Source organism: Hippoglossus hippoglossus, chromosome 12 (genome assembly GCF_009819705.1).
Source record: "Hippoglossus hippoglossus isolate fHipHip1 chromosome 12, fHipHip1.pri, whole genome shotgun sequence".
NCBI classification, from domain to species: domain Eukaryota; kingdom Metazoa; phylum Chordata; class Actinopteri; order Pleuronectiformes; family Pleuronectidae; genus Hippoglossus; species Hippoglossus hippoglossus.
Window position 1 is genome coordinate 18,966,407 of NC_047162.1, and position 18,142 is coordinate 18,984,548.

Consider the following 18,142-nt stretch of genomic DNA (forward strand, 5'->3'; position numbering starts at 1 on the left):
CCACCTACTGGTGAACTTCTTCTCTCAGTTTACTGACGACCTCTCTGACTTTGCTCTGCTTCGCTTTATTAGAATAAAATGTGGCACAGATGATGTTCAGATGTTGTGCAATGGACTGATAGAGGTTTCTGCTACAGCTGCATGATTTCAAAAGACAAAATGTTTTTTTTAAATTGGGCGGCTATCAACATCTATTTTACGAGGCTGTAAAACGTGACCCGTCCAGTTTACTGTTCCCCAAAAACATTATCACGTTCAATGAACGGTTTATTATTTAAAGCGTTCATGCACACCACTGACCTCAGAGGTACTGGAACTCAAGGGGGTCCCACAAGGTTCGGTTCTGGGCCCACTTTTATTAACTATATACATATACACATAAACTTGCCTGGCTGGAATATTCCAAATTCCACACCCACCAATGCCAAAGCTTTTGAGTAACAGCTTTGTCATTTTTGAACATTTACAGCAACAATACCGTGATCATTTTGTTCACTATAATCCCTAAATACAGAATTTGAAAAACTGTTTCATCTCTAGCAGATGTAAAGCTTTAAATAACACATTATTAGATAAGAAAAAAAAAAATTCTTAAATGCTCCTGTGGGTTTGAAAGTTGGAGACAAATAAACACGAGTTATTAAAGTTTAAGTGAGAAACATATGAACAGAATTAAAAATAATGAAATGTTGAAACACATGGTTTTCACTGAGCAGAGACGATAACACGTTAGCATGAAATATATCGGGATAAGTCGTGTCTGTAACGTGAAAGTCTGTAAGTCATCAGTCAGCGACCACTTCTGGCACAGTCCGGCTCCATTTGAACTGATACTGGTCGTCTCGGTTTGATTCCACATCAAATACGCACCCTTCCCTTTTGTCCTGATACGAGCGACGGCTCCACCGAACCCGCTGTGATCTTCTCCTTCCCCCTAAATGTTATTCCCGCTCTCATCGTATTTCCCTCAGCAGTATCTGTGTCGCCTCTTCCTGCCGTGAACTAACTCAAAACATGTCCGCCTGTGATCCAGCGCACCGGGCCAAACCGTTATTTATTCATTAAACAGGGCGTTCGTTTTGGCTGGGCAGAAGAATCCCGGCGGTTCCTGGACGGGATCGGGTGTCGGGTCATCCCGAGAGTCTGGAGGAGACGCTCCAGGTCGCCGGGGAGGGAGGAATTCCTGAGAGGAAAAATAATGTGTCCATGCGAACGGCAGTCAAGTGTGTCAGCTGATGAGAAAACATGTTTTCTGTTAAGTCCAGACATGATAAACATGATTAAAGGCCCATAAACAGTCTGAGGATGACGGGTGGAAAGAAATGAGAACAACTTTAGACTAACTTTAGAACTTGGGAAATGAAAAACAGAAAAGATCAACTTTTACTCTGCATTAACAGACACGACTCAGCCTGAGGTAAAAACCATGACTGCACATTATGATATATCTGCTGCTAATCAAGAATATTAGATTAAAGGGATTTTCCAGCTGGTTTTTACTATTGCAAGAGAAAATACTCCGGTTAGAGACGATTATGGTAAAATTTTATATATATATGAATCAAGAATGATGGTTTTCTAATGTTATATAACAAATAGAAGCTCATACGCTCGGCTCATTCCTCCACAAAGGCCCAACAGTCACTTTAATTCAATCCAGCTGCACCAAATTTCACTCACTCATAGATATTAGCCCCTAAATATGCCTGATTTTTCATCAGGATCCATAAATTATTCCCTGGGAAATGAAAGAAAATGTAAAAACCCACATCTCACAATGTTAAAAAAGTGACATTAAAGAATTACTGCACCGGCGTAAATCTTTCATGTATCTGTTCTTTACTTTCAGGTACTTTTACTCCTCTACATTTGTACAAAGCACAGCGTTACATGTTCATTTATTAATAATATATCTTTAAAAGTAATCACTGACAAGAGGGGAATTGGTTCATTGAGCCAATCAGAACGAGCAGGTAACATTAGACCCCGCCTCCTGCAGCAGCAGCAGCATCACAACAACAAATTATCCACGACTCCGTCTTCTGTTCGTACGCTGTTTCTTTTACAGCACGAGTCGAATGTTTCTCGGTGTTTAAGGTCCTGGTGACATTTTGGCTCATCTCCATCAACATCTATCTGCACAGGGAGGAGGACACATGAACAAGCCGATATCTGAGGTCAGCGTGATCTTCCACAGAGTGTTTACCTCCGGGCCCCCGAAGCCGAGCTGATCGAACCAGAAACAGAAACCAGAAGCTTCAGGTCCTACAATCTGCTTCCTCACCTACAGTTTGTGTTTATTCACATGAAGAGTCTGTTAATAGAGATTTAAACACAGGACAGGTCGTCACTGAGACTCAGAGCCGAGGCTCAATGATGTAGCAGATTGTAAAGTACTTTTACTCCTAATACTTTGGGTATATTTAAAAGCACCATTGACTGACTGATGCTAAACGTCCTGCCGATGAGATCACTGTCCATTGAGCCTGATGGCTAAGAGTGAATTAAAATGACTGAACGTCAGTGAACTCCTCACAACTTCCTCTAGCGTAATGAGCCCCAGCGAGTTTCTCTGAGTCGAGCCGCAAATCAAATCAGCCGCTGATGCTGATGATAAGGATCATAATTAAAGGTGATGATGACATTGTCTCTGATGACTCGGCAGTAATGGCCACGATCACGGAAGTGATGAGTGGAGCGAGGCTGGGAAACCGAATGAGAGGTTGAACTAAGTAGCTCGAGGGACGGGAGGAGTTTAAGTTCTTATATATCATAAATATAAATATATCCCGATCAGTTGTAGTAGAATTTGCTGTTTTCATAAAAGTACATTTGACGCTTGACTGTTTTAGTCTTTAAACGTCCTTGAATATGACCATGAAAAGATGGAAAATCAGAACTCCTCCCCTTTATTTACTCGTCTTTACAGAACAGCAACAAGCACTTTTAACCCTTTTGGAGAATAACGTCCGTCCGTCCCCCCCAGGTCTCTGGAGCCCCGGGCCCCCCCCCCCCCCCGGTGCTCCAGGCCCTGATTGATTCTCTAATAAGGAATGAGCAGCAGCGCCGGGTACTTTGGGTAATTGTCGTATTTGTCACCCTCACGAGCAGCTTCTGTCCTCTAATTGGACAGAGTTATCAGACACTGAACAGCGGCAGCGGAGCGGCGGTGATCCATATCCTCCTCACAGCGAGAATGAGGAGTCGTTAAGAGAGACATTAAACGCATCACACACACACACATCAGTTCATGCACATCCTCGTAAACACACACATTCAGTGTGTCGCGTTGATTTTAGTGTCGACACGTCGGCTCAGATTGATACTGAGAGTTTCCAGATCTGCACGAAGAGATTCACCCTCACCTGGAATTCAGATCATTGAAATGAGCGACACACAACCAGACTCACTAATATCAGAAATCACAGCAACTGTCAGATGCACAAAAGTTTATTTTGCAGATAAACTTCTCTTTATTTGAAGCTAAACGTGTATTTTTCAAGTGACCTAAATCAGCTGAAGAAAAGCTGCGTCCCTGAAACACAAGAGAAGACGACTTTTCACTGACTCGTGAGACAAAATAAAAGTTTGTCTGCCCGGCAGGTCGTGGTCAGTCTGAAGGAAACACACACACACACACTTTAGATGTGTCATCACTGGCGAGCTTTGTGGTCGAGACTAAATGACGCAGATTTAATATGTTTGTAAAACACGAGGTGCTAAATCTTTACAGGCTCCGGTTGAAGGAATGTAACCGCAAATGAGACCTTTTCCGTAAAAACTTATTATTGCAATAAAACAAGAGTGAAAACTTAATTCCACCGTTTCTCTTCTGAGAAACTCGACCACAAGAGGCTGAACGTCTGGGAAACTACTGTAAGTGTCTGAATGAAGCACCAGCGCCGTGATTCTCTGACTCAGGATCAGTGTTGTTGTTTGAAACGGACGACAGGCGGATCTGAAAACGTCCCAGAAGCACGATTCTAAACTTCATCAAACACAGAGAGTCAAATATTGAGGAAGGAGACAGAGATGGTGCAACAGGACACGGAGGATGTGAGAGGTTTCCTCCTCGACGACATGCAGGGAGGAGGAGGAGGAGGAGGAGGAGGACACTACCTTGTTGGAGAACTTGTGATGAAAGACTTGAACTAATGTGCGAATGTCCTCTGTAATAATTTATGACCCCCTGCAGCTGTGCAAATACCAGAGCAACATTCCTCACTGCAAATGACGGCCTGAGTCTCGGTGTTATGATGACAGATCAGCGCTGGATAATTCATCCGAGGGCCCTAAAATATGCAATTACTCCGCGGTTGCTCCGGATTCATCTGTCTCACCGTCAGCCGCTCTCTAACACGAGGAGGAAGCAGAACCTGATGGACCCGCATGTTCTGTTGTTGTTTGTGATTGTTGACAAAGATCTCATCCACAACGAGAGGACGTGTCGGAAAGTTGCAGTTTTGTTAGACGCGAATGCAGGAAGATGTCCAGAAAATTGGTTCTCGACATTTTTATAGGGAACGCAGCAGGAGATTGTTCGGGTCGGATTCAGGAAAATGTGGGGGAGCATTCAGGCGAGGGGCGGAGCCTGGGTGGGGCAGCAGGAGGCAGGACATGACGTATAAATTCTGCTGTAGATCAGCGTTGTTGTTTAGGTTGTGCATCAGTTAGGCTACACAGAAAATGCACTAAACTGTATTAAATATGTAATCAAATCTAATTAATAATTCTTCTATGCAACTCTTAAAATGTTACACGAGAAAAGTAAATGAAATAAAACGTTTTTTCCTTGTAGTTACACCCCTCGCCAGTAGGGGAGGCTTCGGCCTTTATCGCCCAAAAAGCTCCCGAGTTCAAGAAAACATCTGGAGCAGCTGACTGGGACCTTTGCGTTCCCACTTCCAGCCCCAGTGGAAGATCTCAGGGAAGCGTCTGAACCTCAGTGCAGCTTTTCACAAGTTAGAAAATTCCCTCCCACATTGACGAGCCAAGCGTTCCGTCCTGACCTCTGAACTCAGCCATGACGAGCCCGGTGGGGGGGGGGGAGGTGGGGGGGGGTGTACGAACTATTTCCAAAACACAATCCATCCATCCTGAAGTAAAGACGAATCTTTCCCCGCAGACTCCTGACGTCCAGCTCTCTTAATGCCTCATTATTCTGTCGACACAAACTCCTGGGCTCCGGCCATCCTCTGAGATACGACCGCGATTTCGTTTACTGCCATCGGTCACGGCTCCCGCGGCAGATATCAGAGGCCAAATATCTCTTTTTGGAACCAAATTCCAAGAGCGGACGTGAAAAAAAAGATCCTCCCGCTGTAATAAGCAGAGATTATTAATCAACGTGTTTGCCAGAAGAACAGTTTCCTCCTCTGCTCCCTCCTCCCACAGGAATTCTCTCGAGATGTTTTTTTCGAAACACACAAATTATGAAATGTGAAAGCAACCGATCAGAACCGCTCTCGTTGACCTGCCTTTGTCCCAGTTTATGGTTTGTAGACATTTAATCTTCTCTTCATTACGTGACGCAGTTTAGTTCTGTTTTTTATTACCGTCCCCGTATGGAAAATTAAACCAGGATGCAAGAGTTTGTGAAAATAACAAGAACTTATTATCGTCATTATGTGTGAATGGCACCACAGAGCATTCATAATAAGTAAAGGAAAAGTTAGAGTCGTAAATTTATGTTTTTATAGGAAAAGAGAGAGGATGCACATTAACTGGTTTTATTATACATCCTACTTGTATCTGTCATCTGATCTTGGAGCAGCTCAACAAATCTCGACAGTAAGGCCAACGTGGAAGTGCCTGAAACCTGTATTCTCTCACATGACCTGCAGGGGGCGACTCCACTGGTTGTTTCTATAGAAGTCAATGAGAAAGTGACTCTACTTCTCACTTTATAACGTCAGTAAACTTAATGAGTTTATGTCTCAATCTCTAGTTTCAAGTCTTCTGCAATACAGCTGATGTTCATTTAGTGAATTATGATCCATAAATCCACAAACGATCACCATTCATCTGTCTGTCTCTATATCTCACAGATAGTTTTACAGACGGACGTAAAGACACTTATCTGAAATCAGATGGATTCTCTAAAAGCTGTCGTTTCGTCCGTCACTCTGTTTCGTTGCTCCGACCTTTCACAGAGTTGTAGGACAAACACATCAGAGTTTATTTACTCCTGTAAACTCGCTCGGCAGCAGATGAAACCTCCGTTCGTATCCATTACCGCATCATTCCCTGGTAATGCCTCTGCCAGTGTTATGACTTTAATTACGACTGTCGCTCACGCCAGCCCTGCATCGTAATTGAGTCGTAGGAAATTAGCTAAAGGCTAATTTGTTTGATTATGCGTGAATTCGGTGGGAATTACGGGGCTAAATGATGACGGCTGCGTGGCAGGTAAAAAATGAGCCGTGGGGAAATTGTTTAAGGAGCTCGGCAGAGGTGCAGCGACGCAGCCGCTGTTGATAATGTGTCCGTCATGCCCGCGGATCAGCGCCGTCCTGCCCAAACCTCGTAAATCCAGCAGTTGACTTTCATGGTTTATTAGCTGAGGAAAAACACGGCTCTGGGAAATGCAGCTGCTCGCCACGTGAAGCCTTTCAGAGGTCGTCAGCAGACACACGTATGTTCAGCACGTGTAAATAAGATGAGGCTCTTAAAAAACAAGACGTCCCTCTACCGGAGCATTTGAGCCGCACAACAGACTTTACGGTCTTTAACCTGCTGGTGTTTTTACGCTTCTGTTTAAGAATCTGTGTTTCTAATGACTTTAACTTTGACTCTGTTCTATTCAAATGTCCCAATAAGTCATGACAGTGTGACGGAGAACCAGAAACAAGTCTATTTACCATGAGGGTGTACGAGTGTGTTTCAGAGACTTATGAGGTGTGAGCTCTACTGACTGACATTCAAGTCAACTCATACTTTTCATTTTGTCATAATATGAAACATAAGTATGTACAAAACTTTGTCCTACAGGCTTTGAGGCATCACAAAAACACGACTGTCTTAAAACAATATTTCTGAATCCATATTTGACATGTAACCATCTGAGTGTTTCTCTTCATCCTTCCTTCTAGTTCCTCCAGATTTGTATCTATTTTCTTCTGATTCACTCTCTTGTGTTTTTCACTTCTCTCTCCCTCCTCTACACACTCCGTCTTTCTCCCCCCCCCCCTCCCGTCTCCGTCCCCGGGTGCACACACAACAGACTGGAAGTCATTTCAGAAAGAAATTAACACAGGAGTCGACTTTACTCTAATACTCCCACACAGCAAATTGGATTCGTGCGCTCCACTGACTCTGGGTATCAGTGTGTTGCAGGACACAAAGCCTCCTGCAGCAAGTGAGAGACACAGACTCCGGAGGGAGACGCTGCCTCAGAGGCTGAAGTCGTGGAGGAACTGAAGACACACGGCCAGAGACATGTGGACACCTGATCTTTAACTGTGCTGTCGTTCATCTTAATCCAGAGACACCAGATTGTTATCTGCTGCTGTGATGGACGACACCCCCACTCTGAATTATTTTAAATTTCACTCGGGATCAATAAAGTATCCATCTATCCATCATCCATCATCCATCATCCATCCGTCCATCCGTCCATCCTCCTCAACTCGTCTGTTTTCACTCTTTCCACCAGATGTTGTATTGTAGCTGCAGATGTCTTTAAACAACATTAAAAATATGATTTAAAAAACAAATCACAACAAATCAGGAGTCCATGTGATGCAGGAGCGGTTTGTGACCACTAGGTGGGGCTGTCGTGCTGTTCTCTTCAGCCTCAGTGGAGCAGAGTGACGACGCCTGAGAGGAACATGAGAACCTGCAGTACCATCGTGACACCGTTAGGGGGCGTGAGAGGACTGGAGTGTGTTTATTTAACAGTGGTTCGTAAAACAAGACTTTCAAATAAAATCTAACAGGTGATGAACTATAAAATAAAATAAATCTATATAACGTATATCTACATAACTGTATGTATTTGTTCATCACATTTATTGTGATACCAATTTGTCATAAATGGATAAAAATGCAAATGAAAAATCTGTTGAAAGTTTCATTGACAATATTTTGTACTTTAGTATTTACTCTTGTTTACATTAATATTCCTCTATATATATATATATATTAATATACCTTAAACAATAACACATTATTATCTTTGCACCTCTCGTCCATATGGAGACCGGAAATTATTGAAACAATCAATATATTTCAAACTCGGCTCATTATTTTTGAAATGTTATTTCCTCTTTTCACAATGACATCATTGACTGCAGGTTTAGTTTGATTCTTATTAATCTTGTTCATCTTTAACGTGAATGCATTGTATGATGAAGAGCCTTACACACGATGAAGAGTATCGAAGGGACTTTTTAAAATCATCTATCATCAATATGAACTATTGAGCTAAGAATTAATCAATTTTAATAAGAACGTTTCCACATGATTCTTTTATCTGTTCTCTAATTATATTTCTACACGGAAACATGGAGAGAAGTTTAGTTTTGTGCTTTAAATGAATCAAATCAAACAAGTTTAGATTTTTTATCTGTGTGGTGTTTTTGAGAGTTTCTCCTTTTATTTTGAAATGAAGGAACAAGACCTTTAATCTTAGACTTTGATCTTAATCCTGTATTGATTCATCTCATAGATTTGTTCCATTCTATCATTGATTGATTCTTGTGATCGGTTGAAGAGAAACCGGCCGAACACAAAGTCCAATTCCAATTCTCTATTAAAAAACAAAGTCATTAGATTATAAAGAAAGTTTTAATTAATGTCTTTCAAAGCAATTTCCTGCCTGACATGTTTCAGAGCGTCCCCACAAGTTGAGAGGAAACCAATTCAATTTTAACGCGACTTCCTCCTCCTGCCTGTTTTTGTTCTCCAGCAGCTCTAATCAATCCGACACCCTCTGATCGTCCTGATGCACCGAAACGCGCCGCGCCCTCCTTCCTGTCCGGCTAATTGAGAAACTGTGTTAATGACTCGAACCTCTGCAGCCAATCACAGGCCGGCGCTGAGCTGTCTCCGGGTAGAGCTGCTCCCTGGATGATCTCTCTGAGTGATTCCTGAGCAGCTGACGAGCCGGCTCCATATGGCGGAGCTCCGGGTTTCCTTTGTGTCCTGATTGATGTGACTCGCGTTCACTTTAAAGGTTTCCTCCTTCACTTTATACCCCCCCCCCCGACCTGCTCCTCCTCTCTCCTCCGGCCTCCCCTGCTGCTGCAGCTGATCTGCAGGGTGGATGGGGAGTCAGCTCCACGTGGATCTGGCAAAGTGTGCCTTTCGTTTTGTATACATCACCCCCCCACCCCCTCACCTCCTCACCCCCTCACCCCTGCAGCCCTGCAGCCTGCACACTCACAGCTCCAGACTTTGTTTTTTGGTGAAAGGGGCCGTCTCAAATGTCCCGTGCAGCCGCAGCAGCTGCTCCTGGACCTCGCCATTCTTCTGCACAAAGGAGCGTAGAGGGCCGAGGTCTCCGTGCACCTTTGTGCGGGCCCCTCCTCTGGTTCTTCTGCTCTTTGTGCCCATTGATGAGGGTGTAGAAGTGCTGGCTGTAGCTTTTGTCTGGGTTCTGTTATTGGTGAGGGTGATCGGGGAGGGAGGGGGGGCAGTACAAGCACAGTTAGCCATCTGATCTGTTTCTACAGCACACATGTAGGTTGTTGTGGTTTTGTTTGGCGACTAAAACGACGATAATCTGCTAAAAAAGTCATTTCAAAACTCGCCCAGAGCCCAAAGTCCTGAGAGATGATTGTGTTTATCTTCAACGTGCGATTGAAAGCTCCAGTAGAAAGCTTGAGAGTGGATATAACATTATAAGTGTTATTTATTTTCTTCTGTCAAGCCACAGGTTTCAAGAATAACTTTAAAGCTTAAGATTAGAATTTTTCTATTTTGGATATCACAACACAACACAACACAACACTCACTCAGTGTTGTTGCAGTGTCTGAACGAGCCCCTTGAGGGCCCCGGCTCTGAATGGAGAGGCAGGCCAGTGTTTTGGCAACAGCTGGCAATGGGTGCATGTGTGTGTCTGTGTGTGTGTGTGTGTGTGTCTGTGTGTGTGTGTCTGTGTGTGAGTTGTCTATTCTGAGTCTGCTTTGTCCGTACGAGCTGCAGCACTGAGCGTAAACAGATGAAAGTACCTGATCATCACACTATTTATTTATTTACAGTCCAGATAGAATCTGAGGCACTTTCACTTCACACTAACGACTAATTATCTTGTAGATAAACAGCGTCTGATGTGACTGAGAAAAGAAAAAGTGTTTGAATGTGTAAAGAATCGTTTAGTTTTAAAGTTCAGTCGACCAATGAGAGAGAAGCAGCTTCAGGTTTCGTTAGTTTGATTAATGATTAGATTCATCAGGAGCTGAATCAGGTCTGACTGAGACGGGAATTAGCATCAACAGCTGATGACTGAGGGAATGGACGCACGTGTGTGTGTGTGTGTGTGTGTGTGTGTGTGTGTGTGTGTGTGTGTGTGTGTGTGTGTGTGTGTGTGTGTGTGTGTGTGTGTGCTGACCTGCAGAATAACAACAGCAGGCTTATGTTAATTATGGAGGACGATATTAGTATAGTTAAAAAGTATATTAGCATAGTTATCAGACAGCGAGTTAGCCGAGGTTAACGTCTGAAACTCTTCAGCTCGGATTCATCTTTGAAAACTGTTCCCACAAACAATTTTCCCCAAAACTGTCAAATCATTCAAGAGATTCCTCTGATATTAATTTATAAAACGCAGTTTGAATGAATGAATGTTTTCACTTCACTCTCCTACTCGTTAAACTTATTCTGAGACTTCTGAGAATTCTATTAATTTACTGACTGTGTCATTTATTGATAATTTGATCAAATGTGTCATTTAAAGATAAATTCACGTGTAAACAAACCAATAAAAAGAAATGAATTTAGACCGAGGGGCAGGAGGAGGCTGCATGATGCCTGTTTCCAAGGCAACCTGCTCAACCACAACATCAACAAACTAAGAAGTCATCCTCACACTCACTCACACACACACACACACACACACACACACACACACACACACACACACACACACACACACACACACACACACACACACACACACACTCTCTGCCTGCAGCCCATCATCACCATCTGCTGCAGCTCTGCGCCCCACAGAAAAGACTTTGTGAGGAGGAGGAGGAGGAGGAGGAGGAGGAGGAGGAGGAGGAGGCTTTACGCTGAAAGGACACTTGAGAAGCAGCATGTGCTGCAGCGACGAGCTCTGTATGAGCAGGGTTGAGGTCGAGGGCAGCCATCAGGGTTCAGGGTGACAGAGTTCAGACACACAGAATAATATGAATAGTGTGTTTTTTTAATAAGAAACAAGTATTTTTTACTTTTCTGTTTGTGAGTATCTGAAGCCTTCGTGACCTGTGCAGGTTTCCTCAGGTGTGTTTCTGAACTTTGGACAGAGCTGCAGTTGGATCTGTTTCCGTTTGGTGCGTAGGTTCTGCTCATCCTCAGAAACGTGGCGCTTAAATGCAATATGCACATAAAAGGTACTACTGCAATCTCTCAGTAGTTCTCGTAGTACCAACGCAAATACGTGAACAATAACGCTCACAGTGCATTTGCGTACGTGTTGTCAAACAGCAGCGGGCCTCTGGCTACCTGTTTCCCCCTGTTTCCAGTCTTTATGCTAAGCTAAGCTACAGTATAACTCTTTACTCTTGTGGAGGGTTAAGATCAGTAGCTTGTTGAGCCCTATGAGGCAAACTGTGATTTGTGAATATGGATTACACAAATAAAGTTTGAGTGATTGACTCCAGCTGACAGCGGAACATGAGAGAGATTTCATGATGCTTGTGAAGCGAGAGGTTTCAGCTCCAGTCGTGTTTCTGCTGCAGGGGGATGTTGCTCTTACTCAGGATTTGGTTGTGAATGGATGAATGACAGCCGGCTTGTGCCGGGCCGAGGACGATCTCCTCCTCCTCCTCCTCCATCCACTCCTCTCTCCAGCTCCCTTTCTCCTCGTCATTAAATTGCGCAGCAGATGGAGCGAGTGCAGGGATGGTTGCCGTGGAGATTTAAAGGGATGATTACGTTTCAGCTGTTTCTACCTTTCTGTTTTCTTTCTTCCTCCTCTGACACGAAGGGTTTGAGTGTTTGTGCAACAAAGGAAAGTAGAACAGAACCAAACAGACTGGATCAGTGTCTCTGCTCATCCTTCAGTCTGTGTGGCTTTAGTTTTTAATTCTGGAAAAATGCTGCAATCGACATGTAAGCATCATATCAAACTACAAAGGAGTTGAAAGTGTGAGTGTGTGTGTGTGTGTGTCTGTCTGTCTGTCACAGGGGGGGTGCAGCAGCTGTTGGCTACACAATAGATGGCAGTGACGTGCGACACACAGTGACTATAGAGTTTGAATCCACAGACACAAAAGCCTCTTAAAGCTTCTGAATCACAAAACCTCGGAGTGTGCCAGGAGCAAAAGATCAACTTCTTCACTCTGCAGCTTCAGTTTGCTCGACGCTTCTCGACTTTTTAAAAACCCTTCACGTCAGAATCACCGTCACACATAAGTCTTGAAAAACACAACAACTTCCTGTGCATCAGCTGAATCTGACCAGAAAACACCACTTGACCAAAATGCTGCAGATTGGACACGTCTGTGCAGTTATTTAGGAACTGATATGTTTGCTTTGCTGCGTTAGCATGAAGCTACAGTGCATGGGGCAGTCACCTGGTTTGTGTGCATGCAACTGCAGGTACATGATCGTCCAAATACACAGACACCCTGCACTTGCTTTTACTTTTTGCAGGAGCCCCTCTTTGACTGAATGAGCAAACTGTCTGCAGCTGCTGTCGGCACAGAATAAACCCTGTGATCATTTAAAGGAATAGTTCTTAACCTTGTTTGCAGGTTACAATGCTCCTGCTCATGCACGTGCACTAAACATGCAGCGACAGCCTGCAAGTGGTCGGCTGAGCTACAAAAATAACACTGGTTTTCACACAGATGAAGGAAAGTGGCATCGGATGGAGCGTTTTCTTCATTTCTTACAGTCTGAGACATGAGTCTAGTCGCAATCTTCTGATCTTACTTTTGGCAAGAAAGTTAAGAAAGCATTTCGCTCAAATGTTAGACTGTTACTGAAGAATTTGAAGTTCTCAGAACAAGGTTTTATGGTGAATTCGTGCAGGAAGGTTCATATTAATGACTAAATGAGGCAGAGTATAGATTTCTGTCACAACTTCCCCAATGTCCGAGGTGCACGACTAACGGGAAATGTCTGAGGAGATTCTGATCATAAGGGGAAATATGTTGTTAAAGATGAGTGAGTTCAGGCAGCAGATACGGAGGTGACCTGACCTCGGTGAGGTCACCTCCGTATCGCAGGACATCTCAGTCACCTTCAAAAAGTCAACATATCGTTAAAATCCAGTTTTCAGAGTTCAAATGACAATCAGAGCTGAAAACATGTTGCACACAGGAGGACGAGAACGAGCTCAGAAAGTCTAAAAGTCAAATCAGGAGCCGGTTCGCCAAAGTAAAAGTCCATTTGGGACTTCAGGCAACTTTAAGCTGAGAAGAAAAAGGTAAAAAAACAGTCGAACAGCAAAACTTGCTTCAAATATTTTATTTGTAGGTTTTCATCCGACAACAGATTCAGGTTTTCAGTGAACAAGTCATTTAATATGACAAAGTGAAAACAACAGAGCTGAAGTGAAACCTTCAGGAAGTAGTTTATCTTTAGTTTTAACTTTCAGTTTTCAAGATTCAAGATCAAATTTACACAGTTATTTCCATTTTAACACTTTTAAATTTTTGTTGTCATTGTTAAATTTCCAAAGTGAAACCTTCAGAGAAAAGACATTTTATTCTTAGTTTTTATGTTTATCTTTTTTAAATCATTGTTAAATTTTCTAAAGTGAAACCTTTAGATCCTTTTTTTTCAAGACTTTTTTTTAGAATATTTTTTTGTCATCGTTAAATTTCTAAAGTGAAACCTTTAGAGAATTAAGACCATTCTGGAAAGTGGGAAACATTTGCGCTGATTGCAACTGTTGTCGTGTTGCTCAGCGAAGAGGACACTTTTAAAAAAGTCTCTTTTTAAAAAGGCCTCTTCCTCCGCACCGCTTCTTCTCCTGCTGCGCGTGCGTGTCAACGTGCGACGTTTGCTCTGTGGAACCACAGGACGCAGAACTCGCTTCTCCTTCCTCTCCAAACCTCATCCGCACAAAGAATGAGGGTCGACGAGTCGCTCTTGTAGCATGCCCGACCTCGTTCACATAAAGAATGAGAGTCATCTGGGCATGGACGGGACAAGAGGCGACGGTTCACGGGGGCCCCTCCTCGGGGCCGGCGCCGTGCTGCCTGGACGGGAATCCTCCTCAGGAGTATCCAGGGATGAGCAGAAACAGGGTCATCCTCATCGGGATGAGTATTTCCAGATAAGAAGCTTCACAGCATCTGAGCAAGAGAGGAGCCGGGGCCCCGATCAGCGGCCGGGGAGGCTGACCTCAGGGACCCAGTCGTTCAGACGGCGGCTCTCCTCACAGAACAGGTGCAGCTTCTCCAGAGCAGGGTCCTCCCAAGAGCCCTCAGCTGGGTTCTGTTCACACAGGAGGAGGAAGAGGGGTTAGTGTCACATGTCTCACACACACACATCTGGAGCAGAGGAGCAAAGGATGAGGCTGGAGGAGACTGAGGTCCGGGTACATACCGTGATGAGGACGCAGTGAGCGTCTTCCAGCTGCTCCGCCTTGTCTCCAACGAGCTCAGCCAGACGCTGCACGTCGCTCACTCGGACGATGCTGATGTCGTTGTCGAAGCAGAAGGACTGGATGAGGGTGAAGTGGATCTGCAGAGCGATGTCACACTCGAACTGCTCGTCCGTGGCCAGGACGCAGAAGGACACACTGTCCGGGTCACTGTGGACAAAGAGAAGACACTTCCTGTTAGCTGCGGCTCTCAGATCCTGATCAAGTAGAGTCATATATACATATATATATATATATATAAAGTCCTGTTTAAGTCCTGTTTACTTACTCAGTCATGATCTTAGCACTCTCGTAGACTCCGGCGGTGACTCGGTTCTCGCTCTGAGCGCAGAGCAAAGCTTCCTTCAGGGATTTTCCAGGAGACTCCATGTTTATATCTCACAGTTCAGCTGAGGTGGTCAGGATGTTCAGAGAAGGGTGTTTGTGCTGCTTCCTGGGGTCTGCCAACATTTATACTGCCGACCCGGCACACGCTCACTCCCCGATTGGCTGGTGGGGGCACAATGGCCACAACAGGCCTGCAGCCGCCTCCCCACCCTCAGGGACGCGTGCCTATAGAAAGTCTTAGAAAGTCGGGGGCAGCTTCGGTTGAAAGGCTCAGATGTAGAAAGTCGCTGACCTTTAAATGATTCTTTGAGCGTACAGGAATAATGAAATCACACGGGAGGAGCGGGCGGCCGTCGTCTAAGTGCTCGAAGGTCAGAATGAATCAGAAGCGAAGATTGACTCCAAACTGTTGGAGGAATAAACACTGAGGTTTACAGGTTACAGGGACATGTTTTACATTCATATCTTTATATCTATATATATATACATAGCAGATACATACATATATACTGTATGTATCTATCTATATACATATAGATACCAAAACGGGGAGTAGACTGAAGTAATAGCTTATTATTCCAACTTTTTACACACAGAAATAATTTAAGTATATAATTAAGTTCTGAAGCTTCGGTGAGTCAGTCGATTTCTCAGTTTTGTATTATTTTAAACATTTATTTAACTTTTAAAGTGAGCTACATGTTTTAGTTCCTGATCATTTACCATTAAGACACATTTTTGACCATCCTCACACATTACTGTATATGTCACTATACAGTATATTATGTATATTACACATTATGTCTGGAGACTAGTGCCTGTCTAGTTCCACAGATGCTCCTTCTCTCTCTGAGCTGAACCAAGGTCAGGTTATAGATAAAGGACCAACAGGACATTGTGGTGTCTTCACTCAGGGACGTTTATATCTAACTCAGATGCTCCAGACAGAGAGACACCAACTCAAGACATGAGGACACAAAGTGATTTAGGAATGAATACAAGTTCGCGACATGTGGCCTTCGGTCGTTCTTCACTGTGAACTTCAGATCTGATGTTATTAATACTGATGATCAATAACTATTAATTCTTCTTCTTCTTTCTTGTAGTGTTTATCATCTGATTGTCCCTGTACTGTGATTTATATACATCACAGTATTTGAACCTGAAATAATAAATACATGTATTTTAAAAGCTTGTAAACATCCTGAAAAAGCTCTGAGGACTTTTGCAGAGCTCCTGTTTTCCAGATCCTGAGACATCCAATAAAAACTGTATGAGGACATTTGTAAAATACAGTAACTTTCTATACTAATACTCGGTAGTGATCGCCCCCCCCCCCCCCTCTCCAGTTGTCCTGGGTTTCACTTGGACTTTTATTTGACTCGTGACCAACTCCACTGTCTGAACTGTTTCTTGTAGATTGTGGCACGCGCCGCTGATTTGCATGCGTAAAGCCGGACCTCACTCGAGGCGCGTGGCATCTGGAGGTGCCTGCGCGCTTTATCGCCCTGTCTGCATCTTTCTCAATGGCGACCGGGAGATACCGTCTGTCCCCGGGGAGAAGGTGAGGGGGGGGGGGGGGGCGGACAAAGGACGCGAGGCAGGGCCGGGCAGCACCTGCTGGGCGCGATGACCGCACCTTTCCATTCCGCTGCTCGTAGGATTTATCAGTATTACACTGATCCCAGATCCGAACGCACAGGTTTAGCGAAACGTATTTAGGTTTGTAGAGTCTTTAGAGTTTTATAACTCAGAAAAACTAAAACAACACTTTTCTATATCTCCATCCTCGACTATCTTCTCCCAACCCCCTTTTAGATTACACATCACATTTAGGTTTATAGAGTTTTTGCAGCTTTGTAGCTCAGAAAACTTATTTAATGAAGAAGATATAAAAACAGCACATTTCTATAAGTGCTATTTTCTCCTGAACGCATTCGAAGCCTTTATCCAAACTGCTTTAGAGCTTCAGACACTTTCATCCTCAGATGTTCGGAGCTTCGCCGCAGGTCATCACAGAGCAGCTTTGACCAGCAACACCTGTCGCGCGCTGCCTCCGTCTGGCAGATGTGCTTCAGCAACAATGGGTCCGTATCGATTTGCACGCGCCTGCCCTGTGGCCATGCAAGCTGATCCTTCCTCAAATAGCCCAGAGTGGGTCTCCATCAGCTGGATCCATCACCTCCTCCTCCTCCTCCTCCTCCTCCTCCTCCTTCAGTCCAGCTGATGAGTTTTATTGCAGGAGACAAACAAGTGATTCTGTTGCTGCAACAACGAGCAGATAAGAAACTAAAAACACACACGTTGTGTTTTCATACACGTGTTTACAGCTCAAACTGAAAGTGATGTGGATCTGCCGTCGCGAGTCTGGAGATAAGAAAGTCTAGAGCATGATTTCTCCTCTTTGCCATTCAAATTTAATCAAAACTCAGACAACAGCCTGGCGGATGTGGAGACGTGCGGACAAAAGAGCGGCGCGCCCTGGGGTTGGGGTTGACCTGGGTTTAGGAGAGAGGGGAGGAGGGGGCTGGGGGTTGAGGTCCCTCCCCTCATAGCTACAGTCCTCCATCTGCCGCTCGGCCTTCAGTGGAACAATAGCGCTGAATCAATCACCGCCAACCTGTGTCTCCTGCACGCCAGCCCCCTCCTCTATTAACGCAGCAGTGGCAGCAGGCCTGACCTGATGTGTGTCGGATTATCACGCAGCTAAAGAATAAGCAGATAAGCACGAGCTGTTGGACAGAAACCGCTCAGTCACTGAAATAGACGCGTGCGTAAAAGTTTGGTTGAGCGTAAAAGTGACCAGGAGGAAAGTCGCCAGAAACACTGTGGGTTTATAAAAAGCTGCAAATAAACACATTACACTAAACTTAATACTACATAAAAGCACATGCACATGTACTACTGACGACAGATCGCTTCATGAGTGGAAATGAGGCGTGCGTAAAAGTTTGGTTGTGCGTAAAAGTGATTAGGATTCAACAGGAAGTTGTGCAGAAAATGTTTATTTACAGCTTCACGTAAACTCATTC

At 44.2% G+C, this 18,142-nt stretch overlaps 1 protein-coding gene across 1 annotated transcript; it reads right to left on the reverse strand.

Annotated features, from left to right (window-relative positions):
• Positions 1–13,910: 13,910 nt before the first annotated feature.
• LOC117772065 (growth arrest and DNA damage-inducible protein GADD45 gamma-like) lies at positions 13,911–15,167 on the reverse strand. The gene is made up of 3 exons (XM_034603000.1): positions 15,052–15,167; positions 14,726–14,933; positions 13,911–14,614 (listed from the first exon to the last, which is right to left on the reverse strand). Exons 1-3 carry the CDS (start codon positions 15,150–15,152, stop codon positions 14,501–14,503), a joined length of 423 nt encoding a protein of 140 aa, XP_034458891.1. The 5' UTR covers positions 15,153–15,167; the 3' UTR covers positions 13,911–14,500.
• Between the last annotated feature and the right edge of the window lie 2,975 nt (positions 15,168–18,142).

What these genes read in the sequence shown, in the direction of transcription:
- LOC117772065 (XM_034603000.1), bottom strand. Translation starts at nt 15,152, where the DNA reads ATGGAGTCTCCTGGAAAATCCCTGAAGGAAGCTTTGCTCTGCGCTCAG. An exon ending in AGTGCTAAGATCATGACTGA is followed by an intron (nt 14,934 to 15,051) that starts GTAAGTAAACAG and finishes CTTTGTCCACAG; the next exon opens with TGACCCGGACAGTGTGTCCT. An exon ending in CTCACTGCGTCCTCATCACG is followed by an intron (nt 14,615 to 14,725) that starts GTATGTACCCGG and finishes CTGTGTGAACAG; the next exon opens with AACCCAGCTGAGGGCTCTTG.